The 21,777-nt window shown below is 44.1% G+C and overlaps 1 protein-coding gene across 1 annotated transcript in view; it reads right to left on the minus strand.

The window, feature by feature from the left end:
• The window catches only part of PLB1 (phospholipase B1), a 151,736-nt gene that overhangs the window by 112,244 nt on the left and 17,715 nt on the right, over window positions 1-21,777 (minus strand). The window contains exon 2 of the mRNA XM_015473561.2: window positions 12,269-12,454. Coding sequence (XP_015329047.1) covers window positions 12,269-12,323 — 55 coding nt within the window. The 5' untranslated portion in view covers window positions 12,324-12,454. The remainder of the gene's footprint in view (window positions 1-12,268; window positions 12,455-21,777) is intronic.

Here is a 21,777-nt window from a genome sequence, read left to right on the forward strand (position 1 = left end):
AGTAGCTATTATATATATGTTCAAAGAATTAAAGAAAAAATTCTTTTTTAAATAAAAAAAAAAAGATTAGAGACTCAACAAATAGAAGCTATATAAAAAAAGTCCAGAAATGATAATTAAAATAACTGAAAAATTTACTAGATGGTCTCATTAACAGACTTGAGATGGCAGAAGAAAAGAATCTTTAAACTTAAAGATAGATCAATAGAAAGTACCTTTCTGAAAAATACAGAGGAAAAGAGATTGAAGAAAAATGAATAGAGCATCTGAAGTGTGGGGGTATTGTCAAGCATAGAAAATATCCAGATAATGAGTCACAGAAGAGGCAGAGAGAGGGAGGCTGAAAATTAAGAGATTTAGAGATAATGGCTAAAAATTTCTCACATTTGATGAAGAACATTGAGCCACAGATCAAAGAAGCAGGGAAAAAACAAAAGCAAACAAACAAAAAAACCACTTTAGGTAAGAAAAACACAATTTTCCCTGGACACATCAACTGTAATAACTGATGTGTCTAGATGTAGATTAAAGCCAAGGTAAACAAAACTCAACAGAAGAAAAACAACTTTTAATGTATAGGAGACCAACATTATGGTAAACAGCTGACTTATGGGAAATGGTGGAGGCCAGAAGGCAGTGGAATGATGTATTTAAAATGCTAAAAGGAAGATGAACCCACGTGGAAGCATGGTAATATAAAAAGAAACGAAGTACACAAAGAGTAAATGTGGAGGTAAATCCAAATAAAATTGCCTGTATAAAACAGAAGTCAACAAATTATGACCCGTAGATCAAATCTGCCCACAGCTTATTTTTATATGGTTCACTAGACAAGAATGATATTTACATTTTAAAGGGTTATAAAACAAATAAGAACTTGTGGTAGAGACCAGACATGATCCACAAAACCAAATATTTACCATCTGACCCTTTACAGACAAAAAGTTTACCAAACTTGATATAAAAAAAAAATTAAAAAGGGGACTTCCCTGGTGGTCTAGTGGCTAAGACTGTGCTCTCAATGCAGGGGGCCCAGGTTTGATCCCTGGTCAGGGAACTGGATCTCACATGCTTCAACTAAGACCTGGTACAGTCAAATAAATAAATAATTAAAAAAAAAAAGAATACAGTGTAGAGTTTAAAATATATGTAACATGAGCAGATTTGAACGGAGCAAATGGAGCTACACTTGTGTGAGGTTTTCCCTTTATCTGGGAAATGGTTAAATGTTAGTCGTTTAGTCGTGTCGAACTCTTTACAACCCCAAGTACTGATATAGCCCACCAGGCTCCTCTGTTCATGGAATTCTCCAGGCAAGAATACTGGAGGGGTTAGCCATTACCTTCTCCCACGTTGCAGGGAGATTTTTTACCGTATGAACCACCAGGGAAGCCCATTCATTTATTTAAATTGGACTTTAATAGGACAGGGATGCATGCTATAATCAAATGCCAAAATAACAAAACTGTATAGTCAGCAAGCTAACACTGAGCAGGATAGCATGGGGCAACTGAAACAATAGAAATATTTAATCTGAAGAAGACAAGAAAGAAGGAAAGAAGATCAAAGAACAGGTAGGACACATTGAAGAATAGTCAGGTATCATTTAAAAACACGCTTGGGAAGACCAGAAATGGGAAGCTTAGGGGCGATATATGAGAACTTCCTTCAGTATCCGAAAGGACTGGAAAGCCAAGGGGGATGGTGTTGCTCCACATGACCCCCAAACCAGGACAGGACCGGTGGAGACAGACTGTCCCTTGGCAGAATAGCCTGGGCTACCTGAATAAGAACGGGCCACTCAGGGCACCTGGTCCAGGCAGAGGCTGAGGACCAAGGTGAGCGTGTGGCACACACATCAGACAGGTGTTAGGAGCTTGGACACCCTTGGTCTGGTCGATGTCTCCAGACCTCCATCTCCTCACTTTTAAGATAAGGTTGATAACAGTTGCCTCATTGAGTTGCTATCAGGATTAAACCCATGGAAACACAAAGTGTAGCGTCTGACACATGGTAGAGATTCAGTAACTGTAGCTGTGATTATTCAAATTTCAATATCAGAGAGATGACCAAGCATAGACCACTTTTCAGATCCTTCCGGTCTCAATGTTTTGGGATTTCCTCATATAACTAGAGAATTCATGTTTACCTTGGTGATTTAACTCATGCCTGAAAACTGCTCTGAGGCATCACAAAGAGGCTATTCCTGGAATCAAAGTGTCTAGACTTGAAGACCCAGATGGAAACTCAGGACCCCTCGGACCTGTCCCCATTGACTCTCTGGCCTTCACTCCAGTTCTCTGTTTCCTACCAGGTAAATGGGAAGAAAAATTCTTGCCTTTCTCACATCACCCTTAGGCCTTTTGGGAGAAATCATCAAAGCATTTGTGAATTGCTTGGACGCTAATCATGGAATCCCAAGGGAATTTTCCCATTTGGAAAGCTGCTTTATCCTCAAGCTCATGGATCTATGAAGGGCTTGGAGTTCCCTGGAAAACCACCTGCTTGTGTGAAGAAGGGACCATTGCCTGAGGACCACTGCTTCTCCCTGAGACGCAGGGGTGTAAGAGGAAATGGCTGCCTAAGCCAGGAGGAAAGCAGGGCTTGCCAGAGCCCAGCACACACCACGCGGGGCCTCTTGCTAGGAGCCAGGCCCACTGACTCACCAGCCTGTCGCCTCTTTCAGCTTGTGACCTTCTATGTCTGAAGCCAGCAGGCTCATCCTGCCCAGAGGACCACTTCCATTAGGCCACTCCCCTGCTGAAAAACACTGAATAGTTCCCTCGTCCCAATACAGCAAATCCGAACCCTAGGCTTGTTACATGACCTTGAGCCAGTCACTTAGAGTCACTCTCTAAGGCTTAGTTTTTTGAGCTTTTAAATTTTAATTGAACTATAGTCGATTTACAATGTTATGTTAGCTTCTGGTGTACAGCTAAGTGATTCAGTTATACACACATACACACTTTTTCCTATTCTTTCACAACATGGTTTATTACATGATTTTAATATAGTTTCCCAAGCTTCCCTGGCAGCTCAGACGATAAAGAATCTGCCTGCAATTCAGGAAACCTGGGTTCGATCCCCAGGTTGGGAAGATCCCCTGGAGGAGGAAATGGCAACCGACTCCAGTATTCTTGCCTAGAGAATTCCATGGACAGAGGAGCCTCACAGGCTACAGTCCATGGGGTTGCAAAGAGTCAGACACTAATGAGCAACTAACATTTTTACTTAATGCTATACCGTAGGACCTTGTTATTTATCTATTTTACATATAGGGTTTAGTTTTTTAAAATGTAAAATAACAGATTTGGATTAAATCATTTTAGAAGTCTCTAAGTCTTAAGACACTCTGATACGCTATTGTTCTCATCTAAGGATTTCAAATTTGAAATTTCATTCGAAAAGACCCTGATGCTGGGAAGGATTGGGGGCAGGAGGAGAAGGAGACAACAGAGGATGAGATGGCTGGATGGCATCACTGACTCGATGGACATGAGTTTGAGTAAACTCTGGGGGTTGGTGATGAACAGGGAGTCCTGGTGTGCTACAGTCCATGGGGTCGCAAAGAGTTGGACACGACTGAGACGACTGAACTGAACTGAAGAATTTCAAAAATCGCACTTTACCTAACTTGTCGCCTCCCCCGACACCAACCCTGCACTGCAGTCCGGCAGGCCTGCTCCCTGCTCCTCAAACCCATCACGTTGAGCCCTGACTTTGCCTTTGGGTATGCTGTTTCCCCCACTTGGATGCCCTCCCTGTTCCTCTGTCTTTACGTTAATCCCACTCATCCTCAGCACTTAATTGAGTTTCAACTCCCACATGAAACTTCTCCAGCCCACATTCATCTCTCAGTTCTCTGAATCCTGTTGCTTTTATTACATCTACTTGCACCTATTTTGGTGCTTAATTCTTCTCCAGTGATTTTATGCAGATCAGTTCTCTCTCCCCAGAGGCTTCCTTACCTTTGGTTTTTTATTTCCCAACCAGGCTCAGCCCTACTTGGGTTCTTGGAAGGGTGCTCAGACAGTTAACTGACAGTAGCAAAAATGCGACTAGATGAAAATGATGAGTGACGATAAAGTCTTCAATATCTACACGGTGCAGATGACATTCCAGAAAAGTAGGACTCCTGAGCCCCCAGAGAAAATCCCATACCTGTGCCTACTACTCAGGGCAGGAATTTGGAGGCAAGTGTGTGAGTTGAAGCGGGGGTGGGACTAGGTATTCAGGCATCTGCTGTAGAGGAGAGAGTCTGACACCAAAGCTCCAGGGATGGCTCTGCACCAACGAGACAGGCGACTTGAGAAAGTCCCCCTGCCCCTTTCCCATCAATAACTGAAAGGATCTGGGCCAACCAGAACTCCTCCAAGGTTGCTTTCTGTTAATTGGAAAGAGACTATTTCTAGAAGACTGTACTGGTAACCGCCAGGAAGGACTGCAGGCCCTTGTAGAACAAATATTGACTAACTTTACTTGTTCTAATAATAAAAGAGGCATTCCTTTCCTCACAGAATGACTTCACCCAGTTCCCATCTTTGGCTTTGCAGCGACAGGCCTGGCCTGGGTGTGCTACCAAGCCAAGAGCCTTCATTTATTAGTATGACAGTCTCCTGGAGAACTTCTGACCCCTGCCAGGAAAGTGAAATTCTAGAGAAAATTGTATTTTATTAGGCATAGGGCTTCCTTGCCAACTTGCTTTAGCAAATTGCAGTTTTGAGATAGGGATGTCTCCATTTTCTAAATCAAAACTTTTCTAAATTGAAACTTTCAGAACAGGAATCTGTTTTCATATGGGTTTTGTTGAGTCCATTTTAAAGCTTGAACAAAACCTCTGGTTTTGTTCTTTCCTCCGTTGGGCTCTATCGTGATGCAGGAAGATGGTGAAAGGCCTTTTCTGTGGACTCAGAACTGAATTCTGGCTTTGGTGCTTATTAGCTGGATGAACTTGGGCAAGTTATTTAAATTCTGAGTCTCAGTTTTCTCATCTATAAAATGAGGATAATAGTACACCCAGCTTAAAGGGAAGTTGTTACATGTGCAGTGCTTAGCATGGGGCTTGGCTGTTCTACTGAACCTCACACCAAGAATTTATTTTGAAGGGTATACTGGTAGTGCCCCGGGTGCCTGACAGGTAATGTTCACAGTCTCTGAAGACAGGCATCTTCATCCTGGGCCTCAACGAACCTTAGTTTTTCAAGGAGTTAAAGCATCACACACTAAAAAGCAACCAAGCACATAAACAAACAACATATCCAGGAGCAAGTATTAGCAGAAAAAAACAAAGCAGAAAATAGATCAAAAACTTTGAAGACTGAAATTATAGACAAAAATTATAGAACTGTTGTGTTCTTTTAAATAAAAGACAAATTTGAGGATATTTATAGGAACACAACATTTTTAAAAGTGACATTGCAAATTTGATAGAGAACTAAATGTAAATTACATTTGAAAAATGAAACCAATTTTCAAAAATCTGAAAGGAAAAAGATGTTTCCATAGAAGCTGAAAAGACCTTTAACAGCTTTAACATTCATTTCTGATAAATATAAACACACTCAAGAAAACAGAAATTTGTGGATACTTCCTAAATGTGAACACACAAAACATAATTTATGTGTATGTATGTATAATTCCCAAAGCCCATCATCTAACTGAACAAGGAAATTTTGTTTTCTACTAAAGTCAGGAGCAAAATGAGAATTCCCACTATCTCCCTTGTTGTTTAGCACTGTATTGGAGCAGCAGACAATGCAATCAGAAAAGTAAAGTCAGAGAAAGGAAAACTATTGATCATGTGAGAATAACCTTGAAAACTCTAGAGAATCAGTGTTAAAACTAATTCAAACAATAAAATGATTTAGCAAGATATAAAGTATAAAATTAACATAAAAATTAAAAACCTTCATATACCCCAGTATATGGCCTGGCTCAGTTAGCAAATATAATGGAAGACATTTATAATAATATAAGATAAAATAGGCTTCTGAATAAGCCTATTTTCCTCCATTTACAAATTTAAGGCAATTTCAATAAAACAGCAATACCTTTCTTTTTTTCTAAAGCTAGGTGAAATTGATTCTAAGATTCATATAGAAAAATAAACATGCAAAAATAGCTATGAAAATCCTAGAAAACAAGAGCAAGGAAGTAGGTAAAGTAGATTGCAAAATAATCACGAATTCTTCCTATCCCTGAATGTATGTCACTTGGCAATATAACGCTGCTGTTCCTCCCAGCGAGAGGAGAGGTTAAGTTCTCTACTCCTTAAACCCCGGGGTTGGCCATATGAATTGCTTTGGTCAATGGGACATTATCAAACATGATGCAAGCATGAGACTTGAAAAGTGTTGATACTTTTGGAACTTACCCTTTCATTGCTTTTTGGCACCTGAAAATATATGATTTTTTTTAAAAGACATCTTCCTTTGCAATTAGAGAATTTAACTAAAATACTACTTCTCATCTGTGACATTTCAAGAATTCTAAGGCCTGACAATATATTCTATTGTCAAGCTATGGAGAAGTAGGCATTTTCATATATATATATATATATAGCCAATGGGAATGTAAAATGGTACAATCCCTATGGCTGGGGGAAATTTTGGTAATATCTAACCATTTGTGTACTTATCCTTTGACCCAGAAATCCCAGTTTTAGGAATTTACCCTAAGCTATACCTCCAAAAACATAAAAGAGACACATATACATGATTGTTCATGACAGCATTACCTAAAATAGCAGAATATTGGAAGCAACCTAATGCTCATGTTGGGAGACTGACTGAATACATGTGGTATACAATGAAATATACTATAGTTGGGAAAAAAGTTAAAAAGATATCTTAACAGATGTAATGTAATTTCAGGATACATTGTTAAATGAAAAAAAAAACCAGGATGAAAAAGAAATTTATAATAGTTTATCTTTGTGGAGGAAGAAAAATAATATATGTTTGCAAAGCGAAACATAGAAAGGATATGACAATAATTAAATCTGTTACCTACAGGGACAGGTAGAAATGGGATGGAAAGGCTAGGGATAGGAATGGAAATTCTGAGTATATCTTTTCACATAGCTTTGACTCTTGAACCATGTTAATGTTTTATATATTCAAAAAATAAAGTGAGGGGCTTCCCTGGTGGTTCAGTGGTTAAGATTTTGCCTTCCAATGCAGCGGGTATGGGTTCAATCCCTGATCGGAAGGCTAAGATCCCATGCGCCTCATGGCCAAAAAAAGCAAAACAAGACATAAAACAGAAGCAATATTGTAAAAAATTCAATCAAGATTTTAAAAATAGTCCTCATCAAAAAAAAAAAAAAAAAAAATCTTGAAAAAAAAAAAGTAAAATCAACAAGAATGGGAGAAACCCAAACAGAAACAGTATTATATGTCAAATAGATAAGCACACAGAGAGAAGAAAAGAGTTAATACAAGTGATTTTGATCAAAATATTTTGATTACATACCCTGAGTGGAACAGAACAGTCTAAGGACAAAAAAACAAAGATTTTGTTTGTGGTGTACTATTGTACTAATTCAAATATTGTAGGATATATATGTACTGTAGGATTCAACAAATGAACAAATGTATCGAGTTTTTGTAAAGCTGGTTTGCACTGCGGGATAAGGAAAATACAAGTCTGGAATAGAACAAGGAGATAAAACCCTAACCTGACTAAAAGTAGAGATATCTGTATAAACACAGCTTTTTAAAGAGAAAACTATGTTTCTGAGCTCTGCGCTCATTAGACATTAGACATAATGACACTCCAGCAGCAATGAATACCACTAGCACCTGGATCTAAATAAAATCCCCTATCAATTAACATCTTAAAGGCATTGCTAACTGCATGGCTGAAATAGGGAAAATAGATTAGTCTGAATAACTTGTTCCATAAAGTTAGAAGTGCTTAAAAATTGATGAGGAAACAGAAGTCAGCTTGGAGAGGCTCTCACAGGCCAATAACTTGAGCATCAAAATGAGTAAGCACAAGGCTGGGTTATAACATACTGATTAAAAAAAGAATCCATAAGTCCATTTTATCTTTTATGAAAGATAAATCTAAAAGGATGGGGTATTTTTAGGAGAGAATTTTTTTAAAGAGGAATGCCAACTAACAGTAGAAGAAGAAATGATAGACATTTAAAAATCACCATCTTACACTCACCATGGTAATAATTCAGGCAAAATTTATCAGTGGATGCTAAAACCGTTAGTTATAAGAACAGTCACTTGGTATCTCCCTACAAATTATAAATCACATGGGGAGGTACCTTTACAAGGGAGAAATCTGGCAGACACCATCTTAACCAAATTATCGAATTTAACATTAATGAAAATATTTGCTAATATCACATGTATCCCTAAATGTTACGTATCAAGGACACAACACAATCTATGTTGTATTTCTACCTGAAGAGTTTAGTCTGACTGTAGCAATAAAGAAACAATTTGGAAAAATTCAAACTTCAGTACACAAAAGAGCAAGCCTCAATTTTTTAAGAACACAAAATATAAAGTAAAAAGAAAGCGGGGAAAAAAGGCTAAAGAACTATTGTAGATTAAAAGGGATTAAAGAGGCAGGAAAATAAATGCAGTGTGTGGTCTTTGGTAAATCTAACAAGCAATGACTGAAAAAAAAATGAACAAAATAATACAAAGCCAATTAACTTATTCACCATATTAGAGTAAATCATGCAATCATCTCAATAAGTGCAAAAAAAGCATTAGATAAAATTCAACACCCACTCACGATTTTTTTTTTAAACCTCTTAGCGAATTAGGAATAAAATAGAACTTTCTTCATCTCATAAAGAGTACCTACAGAAAAGCCTGTAGCAAACACCACACGTACTGATGAAACATTAAAAACACTTTCCTTTTGAACTTGGAAATAAGACAAGAGTGCCTCCAACCATCAATGCTATGAAAAAATAGTAGTTGGAGGCACCAGCCAGCACAGTAAGGCTAAAGAAAGAAAAGGTATACAGGTTGAAAAAAGAGCAACCAAACTGTCCTCATTAGCAGGATTGCATCTACAGAAAATTCAAAAGAATATAGATAACTGATTAAAATTTTTAAGTTTGTACATGTGAAGTCGCTCAGTTGTGCCCAATTCTTTGCGACTTCATGGATTATAGCCTGCCAGACTTCTCGTCCATGGAATTTTCCAGGCAAGGATACTGGAATGGGTTGCCATTTCCTTCTCCAGGGGATCTTCCCAACCCAGGGATCAAACTGTACTATAGGCAGACTCTTTACTGTCTGAACTACTAGGGAAGCCCAAGAGTTTAATTGGGTACAAAATAAAAATTTATTTCTATATATCAATAACATTTTCAAAATGATAATTCAACATTCCATTTATCCTACACCAAAAGAATCACATAACTAAGAAAAAAAATGAATAAGACATATGCAAGACCTCAGAGAAAACTATGAAGCATTGAGTGACATTAAAGAAGACTCATTATTGTAAAGATATTTATTTTCCCCTAAACTTGATTTGTAGAATTAAAAGCAATTTCTATCAAAAGTCTGACAGGTTTTTTTGGGGGTAGAAATTGACAAATAGTAAAATTTGTATGAAAGTTCAAAGCCAAGTCACTTTTAAAGAAGAAGATAAAATAGACTTGTTTTTCCCAATAATAAAGCTTACTATAAACCTACAGAATTAAGATAATGTGCTCCTGGCACAAAAATAGACAAAGCAGCCAATAAAGCAAAACAGATTTCAAACAGATGCAGGCCCTTTGAATCCTTTATATGTGAACAGAGGTGAGGAAGCAACCAACTGTTCAATGGTGCTGAGACAATCAGACATTGTGTGAGAGGGAAAAAAAAGCCACTAGGGCTTCCCTGGTAGCTCAGCTGGTAAAGAATCCGCCTGCAATGTAGGAGACTCCAGTTCAATTCCTGGGTCAGGAAGATCCCCTGGAGAAGGGAATGGCTACCCACTCCAGTATTCTGGCCTGGAGAATTCCATGAACTGTACAGCCCATGGGGTTAAAAAGAGTCAGTTGGACACATCTGTGCAATTTAAAAAAAAAAGAGGGGATGGTTCTCCTCTTACATTAGTCACAAAAATCAATCCTGGATGTCTTTAAAAAGATCCATGGAAAAAAGCAAATTTATAAAATTTTTAGAAGGATATATAGGATAATATCTTCTTGACCTAGAGACCAGAGAGAAGTTCTTAAAGACAACACAAAAAGCACAAACCAGAAAAGATTAAAAAACTTTAGAAATGGACAGGTAATATACAAACAGACAACAGCCAGACCATAGTTGACAATACAACTTTGACCTACACATCTGCAGTAGACGGGCACGGAAGCCCCACCACCACTCCCGCAGCAATCAGCCTAGGTCAGTCAGGACCTGGTGCATGTCTACATTTCCCCTACTTTTGTCTCTGCTTCCAACACAGGACGAACCAGAGAAGCCGAGTATGTTTCCTCGGGCCTGCCTTCCAGTTGGCCACCTGCAGCTACTTTCCCTCTGGCAACTGCCGCCAATCAGAGCACCCCTGAAACCTTCTTTTTGGTCATCAAGCTTTCCCACTCCTCTGCCTGCCTTGAAGGCATCTCTGCCCAACGCAAATGATAGCAGCTGCCTCCTGGCCATAGCAACTTTAGAGTAACTCACTGATGTGCTCAGTCGTGCCTGCCTCTTTGTGACCCCACGGACTTTATCCTGCCAGGCTTCTCTGTCCAGGGGATTTACAAGTAAGAATACTGGAGTGGGCTGCCATTTCGTTCTCCAGGGAATCTTCCCAACCCAGGGATGGAACCCGCGTCTCTCGGCGTCTCCTGCATTGGCAGGCAGATTCTTTACCGCTGTGCCACCTGGGAAGAAACCTCAGAATGCTAAGTTGCTTCAGTCGTGTCCGACTCTGTGTGACCCCAGAGACGGCAGCCCACCAGGCTCCCCTGTCCCTGGGATTCTCCAGGCAAGAACACTGGAGTGGGTTGCCATTTCCTTCTCCAGTGCATGAAAGTGAAAAGTGAAAGTGAAGTCGCTCAGTCATGTCTGACTCTTAGCAACCCCATGGACTGCAGCCCACCAGGCTCTTCCGTTCCATGGGATTTTCCAGGCAAGAGTACTGGAGTAGGGTGCCATTGCCTTCTCCGAACCTCAGAATAAATGCCTCCAATTGTTTTCACTTGGGTGGTCTTTCTCTGGGGTTTCCTGGTGAATTTACTTCCCTCTAAATTTAGAATTTTGCTCTCTTAAAGTCTCTATAAAGAGACTGGAAAAACAAGTGCCCAGAAGATATTTTTGGTTATACCAAACGAACAGCAAGTGCACAGTGCATATTAAAAACTAAAACAAAGTAGGAAAAAGGACAAACATTTGGGAAAAAGATGGGAAACACACAAGAATAGGCACTTCAAAAAAGAGGAATTCAAATGGTCAATAAAGATTCCTAGGCCTCAGGAGTAGTCAGGAAAATGCAGTCTTCCCATACAGGGAGCTGAGCAGGTACCATCTTCCACCACCACACCTACCTCCCACCCCAAAGACTCTGAGAAAGCGGCGACATGTCCTAGGTAATTAGCAGAGGCAGGGCTTGGACGCCAGTGGGCCCTGGCCTCTGTCCCCATCTCCTCCTCTCCGTCAGGGGGCTCCAGGGCTTTCCCACTCTTGGCCCAGGCCTCTCATTTGGAGAGGGTAAAAAAGTCATCTTTAAGGTCTACTTCAGATTTAAGAGATTCTGCCTTTCTAGACAAAGGGAGAAAGGAAGAGCCAGGGGCCAGGAGAAGAGGGGCAGAGGCCCAGTCTTCTAACCATTAGTTCTGAGGACTCCAGAGCCCTGGCTGGGCGACCTCTCATTTCAATCAGGGCCAGTATCCCTAAAAAGCATGGGGCCATCAAATCTGCCTCCCTCTCCCCTTTCAGCCAAAAAAACAAGCAAAGCCCATGCGATCATACAAATGGGCTTACCATTAGTGGTAGCAGAGGTATTAATATCTCCATGTTAAGAATCAAGGTCTGAGGAGGTAGAACTTGCCCAAGACCACACAGCACAGAGAAGGAGCAGCCAGGGCCCTACCCCCACTGCTTGTTTCCCCTCAACGGGGCTGCAGCCCGCCTGCACCTTCTCTCCTGTTCCAAGACCTGCCTCCTCCCCACAGCTGTAGGCACTCAAATCTCTGCTTTGCAATCTGCCTGCTCCTCTCCCAAGCTCCGAGCGAAGCGACGTGGGACACCTGCAGGGCCAAGCCATTGGTTGCCCGATGAGCAAAAAGTGGACTTACCTCGCCCCAGAAGCAGTAGCAGCCCCAGGAGGAAAGTGCAGGGCAGCAGCCCCATGCCGGAACCTTCCAGATGTCTGCAGACTAATGGGCTCTCACTCTTCCTGTGGCTTTTATGCTCCTCTGTTGTCTGATAGAGCGCCAGTCATAAATTTTATTGTCTTCACCTTTGAGAGGGGCCGTGGCCAGCTGTAAATGATAAATATTAACATTTAGGCAGAAGACATCTCAAAGTAGATGGGTCAAAGATGGGTGGCACATTCTAGGCAAAGGCACCAGAAGACCAGGACCACATAGCCCCCTTCGAGTGGCCTTCCAGGATGGAGGGCACAGAAATTGCTAGTGTCCGGGCACTAGAAATGGAAGGTGCTGGGCTAGAATCCCGGGTCAGAGCTTGGGGTCATCCTTTAGGTTAGCCCCAGTTTTTCTGCTGTGAGTTATGGAAATGAAAGCCATGAGAGGATTGAAAGTACCTTGTAACATTTGTAAAGCAAACGGCCACCTCCAAACGTGAGGTCTTTGAGTGTGCAATGCATTCCCACAGTGTCTCAGGAGCGCCGACCGGCTCCCTGGTTTGCTTGGTGCAGAGAGGTTTTCTCAGACCCCCCACTCCCAGAGCCATGGTGGTCGGGAGTGTGGGGCTGAAGTGCATGCCACACACTTACTGGCTGCATGTTGAACTGACAGATGTAAGCCAAGAGATGAGCCATGGAGCTCATTGGATAGAACCAGAAGCTTCCTTTGGGCAAACGAAGCCAGAATACTGGGCTGGGTCTAGGCAGCTGAGCAGATGGAGCTGGAATTTAAAGCATGGGTGACAAAATAGTCTTGAGGGTGAAGCTGAAATTTTTTCCCGCAAGTATCAAGGAATCGTGGCCCATGGTTAATAAAACAGATGTATTTAAATCATCCTTGCATTATGGCCACACTAACAGCACCCAGGCTGAGAGCCTGGCTCCTGAGATCTAACCAGGAGACTGAGCTGGTTTCTATCATCCAGCCTCAAGTCTTGATCTGCTGACATTTTCCTCAATTGCATAAAATCATAGTTGGGTTGTCTTAAGTATAAAGTGAAGACAGAGTGGGTGGCCCCTTTGTTTCTGACTTCCAGACATTAACATGTCTTCCTTCCTCACCTGCTCAGAATAATGTGGCTTGTGGGTGACCACAGGTTTAGCCATGCCAAAGGCTCAGCCTCTGGGAGACACGAAGGTCTCAGGTCACACCAGGGGTGTGGAGGCACTGATTCAACTTGACCAGCTGGCCGTCCACTGGTCCTGGAGCCTGGCAGAGGGTGGCACACAAGGCAGAGAAGGAAGAAGTAGTAAACCCAAGATGAGTCTGCAGGGGTCATTTGAGCATAGATACTTCTGAGCATCTGACCCTTGTTCTCTGTTTTATTAACTTATTTTTAGTTTTTGGCCTCATCGCCCAGCATGGGGCATCTTGGTTCCCTGACCAGGGATCAAACCCATGTTCTCTGCAGTGGAAGCATGGAGTCTTAACCACTGGACTGCCCAGGGAAGTCCGTGACACTTGTTGTCTTCACCAATCTGCCCATAAGCTCAATGAGAGACACAAGGCTCCCATTCTATGACAATGTTAGGAGTCCAGGAGTCAGCTCCAGGCCACCATCAGCTTTGAGGAGCATCCCTGAACCTGCTTGGACTGCATGAGTGTTCAGGTCCTCACTCATGCTTAGGTCAGTTGCAGGTGGGGTGGCAAGCATGATGAGAAATGGGCAGAAATAGCCCGGAGTCCATGCACCCCCTTCCATCTCTTACTGCTTCTCTGCATGACCATTATGACCCAACTAGAGTGATATATGTACCAATCTCTCACCCCTTTTCCATGTAGAAAAACTGAGAAGTGATTTAAAACCATCTTGAACCTTTGTGAAGCATTTTTGTATACTGAATTACCTCTTAGATTAAAAAAAAATCTCTGAGTCCTGTCAGTGCATCAGGGAATTCTCATCAGCTGTGTGGTGTTGGGGGAATAACATTTCTTGGGCGCCCTGTCCCCCTCTGTGGTGTGCTCTTCACATGTCGTAGTCTAATTAGCACCAATGACCTTTGTGATCTGTTGCTGCTGCTAAGTCACTTCAGTTGTGTCCGACTCTGTGCGACCCCATAGACGGCAGCCCATCAGGCTCCCCCGTCCCTGGGATTCTCCAGGCAAGAACACTGGAGTGGGTTGCCATTTGCTTCTCCAATGCATGAAAGTGAAAAGTGAAAGCGAAGTTGCTCAGTCGTGTCTGACTCTTAGCATGGACTGTGACCTGTTAGCAGCTGTGAAAACAAGGGGAAAAGGACTTGCCAAACTTATAAACTTACTCTCTGATTTTCGCTACTAAAATATCCTATGAGGACATGTCCTAGAGATTGGAAAAGGTGCTCCATTTCAGATTTTAGCAACATTCAGCAGATGTTCCTTTAGGGAAAGGCACAGCCCTAGGAATTCAAATCTTTCAGGGATGGCAGCCCATGCCTTGGTCAGAAGGCATTTTGGTGACTGAAAAAGCTATGTGCTTGCTGTTAGTTCTTGGTGCTGAAAAAGCTAAGGGCTTCCCTTGTGGCTCAGTTGGTAAAGAATCCACCTGTAATGCGGGAGACCTGGGTTCGATCCCTAGGTTGGGAAGATCCCTTGGAGAAGAGAAAGGATACCCACTCCAGTATTCTGGCTTGGAGAATTCCGTGGACTGAGTCCATGGGGCCGAAAAGAGTCTGATAGGACTGAGCAACTTTCACTTTCACTTTGCTGTTGTCCAAGAATCCACAAGGGGGCGCTAGACCAAGCCTCGGCCACAGGGCCTGGGTGGATTAAAGGGGCACTGGCCTTAGAAGAGTATTTTTCAAACTGGAGGGTTATAATCTATTATTACCCCATGAATTTTATTTGGTGGATGATAATCCTATTAAAAAAAACTGAGAAGAATATAATGTAATGGAGTGTATTGTATATAGTAAGGATAAGTAATGTTCTAAGAAACTTTAATTTCAAGTAAACCTGGTGATACAATATTACAATATGCATTTCTAAACATGGATCACAGTAAAAAAGAAAGAAAACCACTACCTCAGAGAGTAGTTGATTGTATCCACAAAGAAATCCCTAAACTTCACAAAAAAGAAAGCTGATTTGTTTTTCCCTCTGGGGAAGGATACAGCTACCCCAAATTCCCATGTGCCAGGAGCTAGAAGCCATAGTGGAAAGTGAAAGAGTCAGTCGCTCAGTCACGTGCAACTCTAGGACCCCATGGACTCCTCTGACCGTGGGATTCTTCAGGCAAGAATCCTGTACTGGGTTGCCATTGTCTTCTCCAGAGGATCTTCCTGACCCTGGGATGGAACCCAAGTCTGTTACCTCTCCTACATTGGCAGGTGGGTTCTTTACCACTAGCGCTGCCTGGGAAGCCTGCCATACTTGTGATTAGATCTGGGCCTTGGGAAGAAAGTACAAACCAGGCTTTTAGATGGTTGTGAGCAAGGAGTAAATAAAATTATTCTTTCAACAAAGGAAAATCTAATCTTTGGCTCCTAGGTACACTCTGGCAATGAGGTGGAAGTGTGTGCCTGTTATTTAGGATAAGTACCCATTGGGGCCTGTTCTAAAAAAGGTCCATAGCTGGAAGAGGAAGGGTACACGTCAGAACTGTGGGAGGGGTGGAACCAGGAGTGTCCATTTCAGAATAATCTGCACAGATGATGTCAGGCCCTGGGAAGTGTCTGCCTCGAGTTCTGGCTTTTCTGAAGCACCTACTGGCCTTCACCATGACAGCCTTGTGTCACTCAGTCCTGCATGGAAATGGTCCCATGATCCTGGTGGGTTTCCTGAGGGAGAGGTTGGGGCTTTCTCTTCCTGCCATCTTAGCATTCCTGGAACCCCTCCCCACAGAGCACCTAGCTCGATGTCTTGCATGTACAAGGCCCTCAACAAATCTTCATTCATTGGTTGGATATTCTCCAAGGGCAAAGCGACAACTGGTCTAACCAAACCTATGTTCTCCTAGCCCTTCCTGGTCACAGAAGTAAAAGGAAGCTTGGATTAGGCATCTCCAGACCTAAATGTGACCCAGACGCGTGTTCCTGTGGATACAAAACACAAGCCTATTTGTACACACACACCAGTAAAACACTGTCCAGTGTGAGTGACTGAGCAGATTTAGTTTGCCTGGGGCAGAGGATTTTCTTACAGTCAATATACTAAAGATAAGAGTTCAGTTAAGAAGTGAATCAGTAAGAGACAAAATGAAAAAGGGCCCAGCAATGGAGGTCTAGGAAAAAAAATATGATTTTCAAGTATCACAGCCTTATTAATAAAAAGAGAAAGAACAAGAGGATAAATCCCAGTAGAATGCACACTTCACTTCATGAGACCTGACCTCTTTGTCCTTTGCTATGTCCCCAGCCGCTGGCACATTGCCTGTTGTAGCAGGTATTCATTCAATGTTGGACAAATACATGAATGAACGAAATAATAAAAAGGAAAGAAACCAAGACTGCTATAAAAAGATCAGCTCAATACTGCAGAATAGAAAAGATGAAGGGAACATACGTTCTGTTTTAGAATAGAACACTGAGAAGAGAGGCATGATGTTCCAATACCGTGTAGCAGGATGGGAAAAATAATGGAGAAGCAATATTGAGGCACTCAGCCCATGGTCTTCCCCCAGGTCATACCATTATTCTCCCACCTTGTGGTTCTCAAGCCTGGCTGCACAAGGGAATCACCTGGAGAGCTTTCTAAGAAAAATACCTGTAGGGGACTTCCCTGGTTGGCCAGTGGTTAAGATCCCATGCTTCCAATGCAGGGAGAGTGGGTTCCAACCCCAGACAGGGAACTAAGATCCCGCATGCTGAGCAGCCAAAAAAAGAAAGAAAGAAAAATACCTTGGCCTTGGCTTTACCCTCGGACATTCTAAATTAAACAGGAACTTGGGCATCAAGTTCAGTGATGGAGTCTAGTGGAGCCAGGCCTGCCTAGTGCCCAGCACTGAGGGGTGAAGAGGCTTCATCTCTGCTGTTCTGGATGAACCAAAGGTCCAGGGGATGCGGCTTGATGCCAGAACAAGCTATGGATGCTGACAAAGTCAGACTGACCTGGCAGCCTCTCCAGAGAGGAAACCCACATGAACATATTAGATAAAAGCTCTGGGATTTCCCCCTGAGTTCAGGGAGTAGATGGGACAGGGCCAGATCCTGGTGTCTGGAGATGCCCAGTCCTTGAGTTCCAGGCTGTGTGGGTTACAGTTCACCAGCAGGCCTTTCCTCTTCCTGGTTCCTGATCTGTGAAATTGATGGCATGAATTCCATTCTTACACGCAATACAAAGAAGAGGAGCATGGCAACTGGGGAAACGGTGAGATGAGCTGCCTCCTTCAAGCATACAGAGTACCCCCTTCCACACAGCCCTTTGCACAGAGAAGGGCATCTTCTGACTAGTATTTACAGATGGGGAGCATGAGGCATCCCCAGCATGAACTCTGACATCCTCAAGTCACACACTTGTTGTTCCTCTCTCCTCTCTCTCATCCACCATCTCCAGACGCTGAGCCCCCCAGACCCCCCAGTGCTTCCCAACCTCTACACCTCCCAGCACATGGAAGATGGTAGTACTTGCACAACACTGAGGGAGCCGATGGGGCAATCTGCAGCCTGAAATGATCAGCCAGGACTGCTCCCAGACCTCTTCCCCGCCTTCCCCTCCACCTTTGCCACACCAAGCAGGGCTGGGCATGGGGGATCGTCAATGCCTTTCCCCATCTGTACACCATATGCACCTACACCCAGGTGAAGACTTGAGCAGCATTTGCTAAGCACCTACTAGGTGCCAGGAGTCTTTCTAATCCAGCTCATAAATGAATGTTATCTCGTTTAATACCAGTTATATCCATGGGGGTTAAAAGCCACGACTAAAGTCACCCAACCAGTAAGTTGTAAACAGGAGGTTCTGACCCAAGGCTTCTACCTCCATGTCTGTTAGTTTCTCCTTGGCATGACTGAGAGATGAGCCCACTGAAACCCAGGAAGGTTCTTGATGGTGAGTTGGTGGAGGGCAGCCTCTGGTGCATGCACCCAGTTTGGCAGGAGAGTCTGGCAACGTGACCATTCCCTCCTGGGCACTGAGTCTGAGCAGACCACCCAGACTGACTGCCTCACAGCCCAGACCTGGGGCACCCACTAACCTTTAGGGGAGATGCTGTCCTCCGTGGCTCCATCTCAGGAGGACCAGCGGACCAAAGAAGGAAGCCCTGCTCCATCTCTGCTGGTGATGTACTTTCCCCTGCCAGGGAGGATCCCACCCGGAGGCAGCAAAGCAGCAGGGATTAGGTCAGAACTGGTCAGAGGGCACCTAAACCTTAGCAGCCATTTCGTCAGTCCCCTCCACCCCCACCGTACAGTGAAGAGTGAGGCAAAGAAAGTAGAGGGCCAGGCTGTGACTGTGAGCTAGGGCTTGTAGGCCCTGTTTCAAGTCCAGGGCTCTTTCCCACTCATCTTGCAGGGCTGAGTCACCCCAGAACACTTGCAGCAATGGAAATTTTAGGCCAGTTTTACCAATAAGAAATGAAAACCCAAAGAGGATTAGGAATTTGCCCAGTCGCTCAGCTACTCAGGGTAGAACCCAGGGCACTTGCCCTGTCTACCACAGCCCAGGAATGGCCAAGTTCAAGGCAGAGAGACTCGGCACAGACCTCACACTAGCAGATACCAACTAAAACCCAGGGCCCACACCTCTGGGCTTTCTGGGAAGGGGCTTTCTGTGGAGACAGGCTGGCCAACATAGCCAGTAGGCACTAGAACACAGGAGAAGCTCTTCTCTGGAGCTTCTAGACCCAAGGTCCCCAGGGCACAGGTCAGGGAATGCCCTGGGGGAGAGAAGTGGTGGTGAGAATACTCTGCCCACTGTGGGGTGGGGCTGGGGGGACACACAGACTTGTGCTATGTGGCTAAGCTTTCTTTTATTTGATCCTTTTTGCATCCTTGGAGAGTTATGATCTATCCTTCAAATCTAAAGGGTATAACCAAAGTCTCCTGGTCTTTCCTAGGAATCTCACATGTGTAAGGCCATGCTGCGAGGCTCCTGGCTCCCGCAGCCCCAGCCATCATGGCCTGACCCCACATGCCTCCCTGGCCTGTGTTCAGAGCAGACCTCCAGCCAGGAGGGTGTCTCCCAGACCACGGAGCCAGAGCGGGAAGAGAGCCTGTCTACCACCGAATCAGGGCAGCTTACCGGCTGTCAGCGTCTTTGATCCACGCTGCTGATCCAGGAGGGGGCCTCTGGGCCTTTGGCTGTGGGACAGGGGATGGCTGCAGTCTGGCAACACCAGCTTGTTGTGGGGCTGGGCCGTCAGCCACCCACACACACACCGTGCTCAGTGTTAATAGCTTTGGTAATAATGATGATACACGAGTGTGTCCGCTTGGCTGGCTCCCTGTTTGCCTTTGATGAGCATCACCCGGGTTGAGGGCTGTGTGAGTGGCCTGGGAGTGGGTGGGGTCCCTCCCCGTCCCAGGGCGCTGATGCAGGGGCCCTGCTGGGCAGATCGGTGGTGAGTTCCAGCCCCCAGGACAGACAGGCCTAGATCAGGCTTAGCTCCAAGGAACTTTGTCACCGCAAACTCTGTTTTCCAGGGAGCACCTGTGTGCCTCTCTTCAGGGCACTGTTGACAGAGGCAGGCCAGCCTGTTCTTATTTCTCTGATTCTAGAAGGACCTTGTTTATAACTGGAGGGTTTATAATTGGTTATAACCCAAACAGAAAGCCTGAGAAAAAGGAATTTTCAAATTCCTGATTTTCTCCATTCTAAGCCTTGTCCATTTTCATACTGTAACATATCTGAAAACAGACTCTGATAAACCACAGAAAGGTTAGAAATCTGCCCAAGATCACACAGAATACAGATGATGAGGCCCGGTTTTTAATACTGATTCTTCTGCCCCAAAGGCCTGTCCTCAAAACCCTAGACACAGCACTGCCTTGCTTTTGTTCATTCCAGTTTGTTCCTTCCCTGACTGCTACCCCTCTTCTCAGAAAACAACCCCGATGCTTCAGTTTCCTGGTTTCTTCTCTCCAGCTGTTCTTTTTCAGCTTCCTTTGCCGGCTTCTCAGGATGCTGGCCTGGACCCCCCTCTGTCTCTTTCCTTGTCTCCTAAGGTGATCTCACGTACACCTCCTCCCCAACTCATGGCTTCATTTAAAATCTATGCATTGGTAACTCCCACATTTCAATTCCCAGCCAGTCCTCTCTTCCAACCTTCAAATCCCATGAAGATTCATTGACTCAGCATCTCCACTGTGATGTTTTATGGGACCTCAAACTCAAGAAACTGAGAACTGAACATATGATTTTCCCACATTCATTTGCATTCCTACAGCAAATGGCAACAGTGGTTGTAGACAGACCCAAGAAATATTCTTAAAAACTTTATCTCCTCAGCCCCAATGTATCATTCATTGCCGAGTTCTATTAATTCTGGACCCTAAATCACCTCATGAGTCTCCAGTGTGTGCTAATGATTTAAAGAGAAAACAAGAACTGCCCACCTTGTGATCAAGAGGATTCTCCTTCCTCCCATCACATATTGCCAGGAAGCAAAGCAATTCTTCCCCAAATTCAAAGCCAAGTCCCTTGGTCAGAATGCCTTTTTCCCTGTGACCATCACCTCCCTGGATCTTGTACTCCAAGCCCTCTCTACATCCCCTGTCCCCCAGCCCACTGCCCCCAGTGCCAGCCCAGGTGCTCACACCTTACCCGGCACAAGACGGCACACATCTGCCCACAGCTCGGTGACCGGAACCCAGGCACATCATCCCTGAGAGACCTAAGAGCCAACACGTGCTTCCTGAGCTACTTCTGTGTGCCCTGGGAGGCCCCTGGCCTCATGGAGCTTAGATTCTAGGCAGCTAGAGAGGGAAACATGAATTCATTTTACAAATGCATGTAAGATAAGAATATGGAAACGTGTGGCCAGGGGATCTTTCCTGGGCTCATTTCAAGACTCTATGATTAGCAGGATCCTGGGAAAAGCCTGGGTGACTGCAATGCGGAGAGAAGGGAGACGGAGGCAGGGGAGATTGGAGGGGCTATTCAAACCTCACAGGCCTCAGTCACACCTGGGCCTTTATCCCAAGAGAGACCAGGAGCCAATGAAGGATTGAAATGGGTAAGTGACAGAATCTACCTAATGTTTTTAAAAGTGGACTGATGGCTGAGTGGACTAGGGACCATAGGGAGCCCAGTCAGGAGGCTGTCAGCCTTTGGGCAGGAGGTGGAGGAGGTCTGAAGCAGGCTGACAGTAGTGGGGATGTAGAGATGCTCAGGAAGTCATACCTACAGATTATGCACAAGAGGGGAGGAAAACTGTCTCCATTTCTGGCCTGTGCACTGGCCCAGACAGTGGTTCACACGCTGAATAGGGACTATGGGGCAGGGAGGAAGGTTTGGAAGAATGCTGAGGGATGACTTCAGAAGTCTTCAGAAGTGTCACTTTGGATACTCAGGAGATGCCA

This window comes from Bos taurus, chromosome 11 (assembly GCF_002263795.3).
Source record: "Bos taurus isolate L1 Dominette 01449 registration number 42190680 breed Hereford chromosome 11, ARS-UCD2.0, whole genome shotgun sequence".
NCBI lineage: Eukaryota > Metazoa > Chordata > Mammalia > Artiodactyla > Bovidae > Bos > Bos taurus.